The sequence below is a fragment of the Nicotiana tomentosiformis genome, chromosome 12 (genome assembly GCF_000390325.3).
Source record: "Nicotiana tomentosiformis chromosome 12, ASM39032v3, whole genome shotgun sequence".
NCBI lineage: Eukaryota > Viridiplantae > Streptophyta > Magnoliopsida > Solanales > Solanaceae > Nicotiana > Nicotiana tomentosiformis.
The window spans coordinates 8,666,393-8,676,246 of NC_090823.1; the positions used below are offsets into that span (position 1 = coordinate 8,666,393).

Sequence of the window (9,854 nt, forward strand, 5' to 3'; positions counted from 1 at the left end):
CTGTAGCTACTTGAGCTCACTTTGTTAGTCTTAAATGCGGATAAAGGAAAAAGGTTGATAACTTAGGTAAAATAAGTCAATTCAAGAGGTGATTAAATGAAGCCACGTGGACAGTAAATTTTTAATTGAACTTCAACTTGCTTTGACATATTTAGTATCTTTATTTCTTTTAACAAAGTTACATAATTAAAAACCACATGAAATGACAAGAAAATATTTGCCAAACAATGTCGTTAAATTTTGTTTAACTTCCTGAATAGTACTAATAATGTAATTTAGGAGTAAATTTTAGGGACGATCATTCAACTTTGTGTTTATTATGTAAAAGTTACTTTACTTTTTTTTTTGTTACGTAAAAATCATTCTACCTTTGTGTTCATTACCCAAAAATTATTTTTTTTTTCTTTTGTTACACAAAAATTATTTTACTTTGCTCTATTTATCACAAAAGTCACCTTGGCCAAATTTTATAATACTTTTACTTGAAAAGTCTATTATGTCATTGACATTATAAATCCTCTTATTTATATAATACCCTATATATTATATACTATATAATATATTTTTACCTATATATTTTATTTATAATTAAAATAACTTTAAATTATTTTATGTATTATTTTTATAATATATCCATACATTTAACTTTTCCACGACACTCAATTTGTTTAATCATATTCAAACATGAACATATTCTAAATATAAAAATGATAAAAAATATTTATTTCTTAATATTTATTTAAAATAATAAAAACAGATTTTGTTTAACAAATGATAGTTTTTTATAGTCAATAAATTTTATAAAAAGTTTCAAATATATTTGTGTTTAATATTAAGTTTTTTAAGCTTTATTTGTTAATATTGTGAGCACCTAATTTTTGCCCCACATAGGAAATTACTCCTAAAAATAGTCCAAAAATAATTGTAATTAATTTTTTAGAATTTTAGGAATTTTTATTTTATTTGTTTTACATTTATTCACATTGTTCATGCATATTTATAATGTTTTAAATCACAAAAATAATCAAAAATATTTTTTATCTTTCATTTAGTGTGTTAATTGCATTTAAGAATTAATCATAGGTTAAAAGGATGATTAAAAAAATACATTATCTTTAATCAATTAGTTTAATTAATTAGTTAAAATGCTAATGAGGTCGTTTTGGCAAAACAAATTCAATTAGAAGTAATGTGGCTATTGTTAAAAGATCAAACAAAAGAGGAATAGGGTCTGTTGCTTCTTGTTTCAAATTGGCCCAGTTTCAGCACCAGCCCAGTCCCCATCTGCCCGACCCGCCTGGACAGTATCCCTATCACCCAAAAAACAAGAGGAGAAGAACGAGAAACAAAAGTCTGGAAAGAAAACACCAAAACTCAAAAACGAAGCAATTCAATACCATGAATACACCATAGCTTCTGCCTGTAGAAAACCCAGTTGAAACTTCACCTAAAGTACCATTGTTCTCCTGTTGAATCACTCCAAACCCGGCTGAAAATAGCACCAAAAATCACCCTTCTTCCTCATCGAGACTCCACCCAAAACCAGTTGAGGTTTCGGGTAAAGTTGGAGGTCGTTGTTTTGGGGTTTCGGACAACATAGGTCCAGTTTGGGTTTTTTCTGGCAATATTTTCGTTTTGGTTCAATTCCTTGTCAAGAGTCGACATTTATCTCCAATTTTGCATTCATTATCAACAAGGTATTGTAAACCATCTGGAGGTTCTTACTGATATATTCATAAAGCTTCAAAGAAGGTTCACTTCTTCCACTTTTATTTCATTTTATTACCGTATTTATGGATATATATTGTTGTCTTGTGAAATCTATGTCATTGAAATGTGCCATCCTTCTGTTTTGTTGAGTTTTCTTATTGTTCTTTTTTTTGTATAATTAAAAATTATTGCCATGTGTTTATGTCATTCTCTCTTTAAAGTTGCATGTTAAAAATATTAGTTTAAGTTTGGTACATAATCTGTTTAAGTTACTTTGGGTCTGTGATGATGATTTAGATGAATTAGTTTCCATTTTGTTTGAAAGAGAACTTTGAAAGCAGAACGAGTTTGTGGACAACAAATTCCATAATTCGTAACCTTACAACAAATCTCACAACAAATCTCAAAGATAGTTTAGGAAAATAATTCATAAACATTGTAGCTTGCTTTAGGCGCGATTAATAATAAATCATCGTGACTATGGTACGGTTCCCGTGGCATAGTCATGATATATAATCCCAATTCGAGTGTGTTTCACTTGTGGGATTTTACTGGGTTGTTGTTGTTGTAACGTGCATAATGGGTGAGATTTATTTTCAACATCTATTTCTTGTCATGTAGTTTATGAACTTATGAGCGAAAGTTTGCTGTTATCAGTACTTGGGAAGAGTTCTCTGATGGCAAATGAAGAAGTCATCGCTGTTAAAGATGCTATCCACAAGCTGCAACTCTGTCTTCTTGAAGGCATTAAAGATGAAAACCAACTCTTTGCTGCTGGGTCTTTGCTGTCCCGAAGAGATTATCAGGATGTAGTAACTGAACGAACAATAGCAAACATGTGCGGTTATCCTCTTTGTAGCAACTGTCTGCCTTCTGAAAGGCCTAAGAAGGGACATTACCGGATATCATTGAAGGAGCATAAAGTTTATGATCTTCACGAAGCATACATGTACTGTTCAACAAACTGTGTTGTCAACAGTGGAGCATTTGCCCGTAGCTTGCAAGACGAGAGAAGCGATACTTTAAATACAGCAAAACTTAATGAAGTCCTGAAGCTATTTGTGGGATTGCATTTGCATTCCACAGAGGATGTGAAGGATAATGGAGAACTAGGATTATCCAAGTTGAAGATTCAGGAAAAACTGGATGTAAAGGGTGGTGAAGTTTCAATGGATGAGTGGATGGGTCCATCTGACGCAATTGAAGGCTATTTTCCACAGAGAGATCAAAGTGTGAAGCCAGCACTGCTGAACAACATTAAGAAAGGTAGAGAACTTCAATGATCTTTTAGCAAAAAAACTTCAATGATCTAAACGTGCATGTGTAGTAGTTAACAGAGAAAAGAACCTACACACTTATGCAGTTATGCTTGCTGTATTCACTACACTTGAAATCTAGAAAAAACTTAAATGATCTAAAGGTGCATATGTAGTTAATAGAGAAAAGAACTTGCATGCTTATGCTTGCTGGAGTCACTTCATTTGAAATCTTAAAATAAGAGACTTCATATTCTAATTAATTAATGTATGCCTTTGTTGATCAAGACAAATACTTGTAATTTTTCAGGATTCAAGAATAAGCAGACCAAACTCCAAAATAAGAAAAACATGATACTAAACGAGATGGACTTTTCCAGCACTATAATAACTCAAGATGGGTATAGCATTTCAAAGTTACCAGCTCCTATAAATGTTGTCTCAAGTAAAAAGGTTAACGAAGCACAAACAAAAACAAGCTATGAAGTTGGGGATGCTGATGTTTCTATATTGGGGAAGCAAGTTGATGTCTTGCAGTTGTATTCTGGAGAAGAAACAGAAAAAACAGATTCGAATGATAGAAGTTATAAGGTCGATAAATTTAACAACAGAGAAGTGTCCTCTGGTCCTTGCCAACATGATGTCAGGAACAAAAGTCTTGAGGTACTAAATATGTCTGATGCCGGAAGAGAATATGCATCAGACGGTGCACGTGAAAAACAATCGCTCAGATCTTCTCTAAAATCCTCAAATTACAAGAAAATGGCTCGTTCAGTTACTTGGGCTGATGAAAATATTGATAATGGCACTGGAAAGAAAATGGAGTGTTCAGCCGAAATATCAGAAGAAGCGAATCAAGCTTATAGGGGATCAGGCCCTACAGACATGGAAGAGGATGATGATTCATATCGATTTAAATCTGCAGAAGCATGTGCAGCAGCACTAAAACAAGCAGCAGAGGCTGTTGCCTCAGGTTCTGATGTCCCTGATGCTGGTATGACAATTTCATTGACTCTCCATATTAGTAGTATTAATAGAGATGTGTATGAGTAAGTCATACACTCTTTGGATCTAATAGCTTTTGAGTCCTGCTGCGCATGTGATTTTTAGTGTCCCATGCCGGGATTATAATATTGCCACCTCCACAAGAAGTGGATGAAGCAATACTTCAGGAGAACGATGAGGTGCTTGATACAGAACCAGCTCCTTTAAAATGGCCAAGAAAACCAGGGGTGCCAAATTATGATGTTTTTGAATCAGAGGACTCTTGGTATGATAGTCCACCAGAGGGGTTTAATTTGAATGTAAGTTGCTCATCAAACCTTCTACACTTCTGAAACTTGCTACCAATGTTTATTGTGTTTGTTCTCTCTTCATTCCTTCCCCCTACCCTCACCCCAAAAAAAACAAAAACAAAACTCCTTTTTAACTTTTTTGGGTTTCTCTGTATGTGTTTCTAATTTTCTTCAGCTGTCACCTTTCGCTACAATGTTTAATTCCCTCTTCACATGGATATCATCATCGTCCTTGTCATTTATATATGGCAACGATGAAAGCTCTAATGAGGAGTATTTGTCTATCAATGGAAGAGAATATCCTCGCAAAATTGTGTTATCTGATGGCCGGTCAACTGAGATCAAGCAGACACTTGCTCGCTGTCTCGCTCGAGCATTACCGGGATTGGTTACTGACCTTAGGCTTCCTGTACCAATATCAGTTTTAGAGCAAGGAGTGGTATGTTTACACTTTCAGATAGTAACCTTCCCCTTCCCAAGCCATTTTAGCAGAATTATGGAAGTAGTCAATTCAATTGCTTCTGCATGCTGTGAGGAGACAATTTAGTTTTTTGATCTGGTTTGGTATTCGGAAGCAATATTAATCTCATTGTTTTGTTTGTTAGGACTTCATTTGTTAGTAGGGGATACTTTACATATGCATTATGTATGTTGACTATTGGCAGTGTGCATTGCATGAAGTTGTAGAATGCAGGAAGCTTTTAAAGGATTGTCTAGGGTACCTGAAAGTTCAAATTTTATGGTTCTCTTTTTCACTCACCCACAGACACATCGACATTCCGTGACGGGGTTGGGGAGGGGGTCAGTACAAGAATTACCCAGTCATTATGATGGAAAGATTTTCCGGAGCAGTATGTAATTGGCCGGTGATGGTAATGGGACAGAATTTTGTTTCTACAAATAAATTAATGGGAAAGTTGGCTATGGCTTGCTGAAACTAAGCTTGTGTGATTTAGTATTCTCATTAGCGCCATCATACTTTTAATAATGTTTGATGTTTATTTTCAAAGCTATTGGAGGTTCTTTGATGCGTGCAGAGGGTTAGCTACTCACATTTTCCTGTTGGCTGTGATGGCATAGTTGGGTAGATGATGGGTATTGGTGGTTTAAGAATATCATTGCACGTCACAATTAATGTTGTAATCATCACATGTGAGGATAACTCTTCTTCGTTTGACATGTGCAGGTTCTCTTGATAGATACAATGTCTTTTGTGGATCCACTCCCTGCATTCAGAATGAAGCAGTGGCAACTAATTGTTCTTCTGTTTCTTGATGCTCTTTCCATATGTAGGATACCTGTACTGACTCCGTATATGACAGGGAGAAGGACTTTGCTTCCAAAGGTAGAATTCTGGGATTATACCCTTCTATATTCTCATGTTCTGTTTCATATGTAGTATATTTGTTTTGATCGATAATGTTAGTTTGGCATCTTCCAAAGCTGTATTCTGGCTTCTCTCACGCGATTTTGTTCTCCTTTTCGCACTCTTAACTTTTCTTCTCTGGTATTCCCTTGCCCCAGGTGTAGTTGTTTCTTCCTAATCTTCGCTAGGTTTGCTACCTTCCAGAATGACATAAAAGGACTTAATGCCTATGCTGTAATGGTAGCAGCTATCAGCCTATCACTAAGTTGAACTTGAATATTTCAGAAAATGATCCTGGGTTGCTTCTGTACTTAGTAGTAGAGTATTTACTTCCTTGTTAGGAGTAAATAATGACTGCTTATGTTGTACAAAACCTAAAATCATAGGAAAGGAGCTGAACTTGTATATTGTTGCACTCAAGTATTTTCAATCTTTTCGGAGTTTCCGGCATGAGATGTTAGCAGATTCTTGACTTTGTGAGTACGGGTTGGACTGAGTTTCTTTTGTTCCCTTTGTCTTAAACAGGTGCTTGATGGTGCTCATATAAGCGCAGCGGAATATGAGATCATGAAAGATCTAGTCATTCCACTAGGTCGAGTGCCTCAGTTCTCAATGCAAAGTGGAGGCTAATTTGTTATAAAACGTCTTTGCAGATTCCCTCCTCTAAACTTTCATGAGAGAAAGTAGTTCTGGAAAGTGTGCACAAAAGTCATAATTATATTTGGTGCTTGCAACTTCTGTTCATAATTTCATATCTGTTTATGTTTTATAGAGATGCTATGTCGTCAAGACACTGATGTACTTTGATGATTCATTATTGACGAGATTCTCTTCGATATCATTCTTCTGCGGACTAATAACATTTTTGGTTTGAGGTGTAAAGAGGGGTTGAATGAGTGGAAATACATAGAGAGGTAAGCATCATTTTCCTCATGTGGTAAGAAGTAAAAGAGGACTGAAGGAAAAGTAGTGACCCTACAGTTTTTCGAAACCATCTAGAAGCCGGCGGGAAGGAGAAAGTGTCTCAGTTTTACTCCCTTTCTAATAGTATTAAATGATTGGAAGTAAATCTTCTATACTTAGTCTAAGCAAAGTAAGTGAACAATTTTCTCCTTACCTTTTATATCTTTTACATGCATCAAAGGGGTATTGCCAGTATGGGGACTCCTGCAAATATTATCATCCCAAGCAAAACTCTCAAACTGTGCAACAAATGGGAATTCCTCCAGGTATCTTTCTTGCATGTTTTGCGTATATTGATATTCGATATTTTACTTTTAATCAACTAATGTCTTAAACATAGAACTATATTGAGTATCATGCTAGCTATTTCGACTTACTGACCTCACAAAGTATTTTAATTATTTACTTTGTCACAAGTACTTGTGTTTGTCTAAGAAGACTAGGTTGCTGGAAGACGAGGTAGCCTTAGCCGCAGAGAAATTAATTTTTTTCCCTAAGGAATTGGATTAGTTTATAGACTGCCCGCTACCAGGTGAATTTCAAAGTTAAACTAGTATAGAGCAAGTTGCGAGTAATTATAAACCATTGGCAAATTATGAGGTTACTCGCATGTTAGGGAAGAATAACTGTCCAACTCCTGTTGAACTTTTTACCCTAGACTATTGGGGTGTCAACCTGGACAAAGCAAAATTTTCACTATCACTATTTCATTCCGATCAACAATCAGTTTCATACTTATCAAATAATCAACTTTCATCATAATGAACTAGATGTTAATCAGGTTTTGGGCTTGTCACTTGAAAGATTATCACACTTCAAGTTCTTAAAGAAATTCTTTAAGAAGGCAAATACTATTTGCCTTTTGGAATCGAAAGGGTCTGTATAAAAAAGTTTGTCAAGAAAGTGTTCTGGATTCAAATTACAAATATGTGGGTCAGTATATCCTGAAACACTCTAATGGTTATTGTGTTTTCTCTTTCTGGAAGAGAATCGGAAAACTGATGGAATGCAGTCAATGTTTGATGTTGTTTGCTCTTTTCCTGAAATACTTGTCTTAGTCCGCTCAGCGGAAACAATTACTGGAGAACTCATCTGAAAGATGTCCTATTTTTGGCAGATGTTGTAATACTCTCAAAGGGATATCTTAGGAAAGTAACAGAACTTTTGGGAAGCGTAGCTTTAAAGTAGATCCAGGCAATCAATTTTTGTGAATTTCTTGCAATTGGCAATGTGCAGAAGTCAGGGGACTTATCTTGTAATGCTGCAACTTCCTCATTCAAGAAGTTCAAAGTTTATATCCAAACCTTTTTAAAGCTTTTATTGTCCAGTAATTTTGGGTTTTCATTTCTTGGAGTATTTCCAAATGATTGACAGACCAGAATTAGTTTTCAAAGTTGTGAAGTATTAATTCTTGATATTGATATACTGTTGAATTGAGAGAGTAGTTGATTGCTCATCTCTTATGAATTTGAATAGCTCTGGGAAGAAGTCAGTGCTTTCAACTTTTGATTTCGTTCCAATTCTCTGGAACAACTACTAGAGAGAGGGTATTCACCTAAAGAGTGTACCAAATACTCAACCTTTCGGTTCAGCATCTTTTCCAGGCATGCATCACTTTTTGCGCATATACTCTTTCTATATGAACATTAATATCTGCGCCATCCGTGACTTCAGATTTAACATCTTTTTCAGAAAATACTTGAGATCTAACCTTGATATCCATTGTGTTTTAATGTTTTCCATCCCACAATTAATCAGCTGATGTTCTTGGTGTTTTCTTTTTGGTTATCTTTTATTTTTCAAAAGAAGTTTAATTGTGATGTTCTTGGTTGTAGCAGGTGATGCGTTCAGAGAAAATGCCGGAGCAAAGCTGGGCAATCTGCCTCCCTCTCTAAGACCTCTGCCAGAGGGTGGTTATCCACCTCTCCCTTTTGTTGACTGGGGATAAGTCTGCCACCTCATTTACTACTCTTGTCAGATATGCTTTAGAGTAGGTTGATTGAAACATGATGATTGCTCAAAATATAAGTACTGCATTGACTATGGAAGATATAGATGACTGCAATTTCAGCTGAGTGATGTGCAGTTAGAATCAGGGGATATTTTCTGTCTGTATGATTATTTTATCATTTTATGTGCTCCTAAATTTTCCTGGTATTGACTTTTCTTTAGCTATGCTCTTGCTCGTGTAATTTTATTTTTCAAAAGAAGTTTGGTTATCTTCAGAAATCATAACACACTTATTCTCTTTAATATTCAATTATCTCACCATACCATATTGAGAATGAACAGATACTCTTCCACAATTCCATGGAAATAATATTATTTTCTCCTTGCACTTCAATTTCATTTGCTCGTTTGAGCACTTAGAGGAGTCACCCAAACCACTTATTTTTGGAAATATTTGTCGTGTTATCCATGGAAGCAGAAATGAGTTACAAATCCACCAAGAACAACAATATCGCTAATGAATTTTGTTGTTCACGCCAATGGTATTCTTTTCTTCCTCTTTTTTGTTTTTTGTTCGGTATTAAATTCAATCAATAGAAATTAATATTCTTAAATTTATTTTCTGAGACATTGCTGTGATTCAATATTTTAGTATCATGGATTAAGGCAAGCTACCAAAATATTTATTTATGATATATGTAGATATTTTTAAATACATTAATATACGTATTTACAAAATATATTTAGATGCTTTATTACCTATATACAAATAAAGAACATTGGATATAAGAGGATTATATATAGTATATTTATAGTATATGGTATATAGTATGTAGTATATAGTATATTTATACTATGTACAATATACAATTTCTTTGAGTATATTTTATGTTTACTTAGGTAGAAAGTATATTATTTTATTTATATAAGTTAAACCATTATTTCATATGTAGAATATGAAATAATGGTTCCTTAGCTTAGACCCCATTCGGCCAAGTTGTCAAAAATTGCTTATTTTGAAAAGTGCTTTTTGAAAAATTACTTTTGTTAAATAACAGTTTGTGTTTGGACAATTCATTTGAGTAGTGCTTTTTGCAAGCACATTGTGTTTGGTCGATTTAAAAAAAAAAATACTTTTAAGTATCAAATTACAAAAAAGGACAGTAAATGTTCAATTTGCGATTAGTATTATTTAGAAAAATAAAAATAAATTTAAACATTTGTTATAAAAGAATTCAATTAAAATATAAAACGTAAAATATAAATATAAATAAAAAGTCCAATCAATATAAAATATAGTTATTCCAAAGCAAT

General features: G+C 34.1%; 1 protein-coding gene across 13 annotated transcripts; it reads left to right on the forward strand.

The window, feature by feature from the left end:
* Positions 1–1,297: 1,297 nt before the first annotated feature.
* Positions 1,298–8,747, forward strand: LOC104097905 (putative RNA polymerase II subunit B1 CTD phosphatase RPAP2 homolog). 13 transcript variants are annotated; one of them, XR_011412736.1, is made up of 9 exons: positions 1,298–1,752; positions 2,368–2,976; positions 3,277–3,960; positions 4,077–4,270; positions 4,437–4,700; positions 5,448–5,606; positions 6,153–7,845; positions 8,067–8,194; positions 8,429–8,747. XR_011412736.1 is itself a non-coding variant. In XM_033656546.2 (7 exons), exons 2-7 carry the CDS (start codon positions 2,388–2,390, stop codon positions 6,255–6,257), a joined length of 1,995 nt encoding a protein of 664 aa, XP_033512437.2. In that variant the 5' UTR covers positions 1,298–1,752; positions 2,368–2,387; the 3' UTR covers positions 6,258–8,747. The 13 variants fall into 13 exon arrangements, 3 of the variants coding, with proteins under 3 accessions (XP_033512437.2, XP_070047932.1, XP_070047933.1); XR_011412740.1 differs by having other exon boundaries at positions 6,153–6,856; XR_011412733.1 differs by having other exon boundaries at positions 6,153–8,194.
* The last annotated feature ends 1,107 nt before the right edge of the window (positions 8,748–9,854 follow it).

Bases quoted from the DNA above. Each gene is read 5' to 3' on its own strand.
- LOC104097905 (XM_033656546.2), top strand. From the start codon at position 2,388: ATGGCAAATGAAGAAGTCATCGCTGTTAAAGATGCTATCCACAAGCTG. The intron at 2,977-3,276 runs GTAGAGAACTTC...GTAATTTTTCAG, and splicing joins GCTGAACAACATTAAGAAAG to GATTCAAGAATAAGCAGACC. The intron at 3,961-4,076 runs GTATGACAATTT...TGTGATTTTTAG, and splicing joins TTCTGATGTCCCTGATGCTG to TGTCCCATGCCGGGATTATA.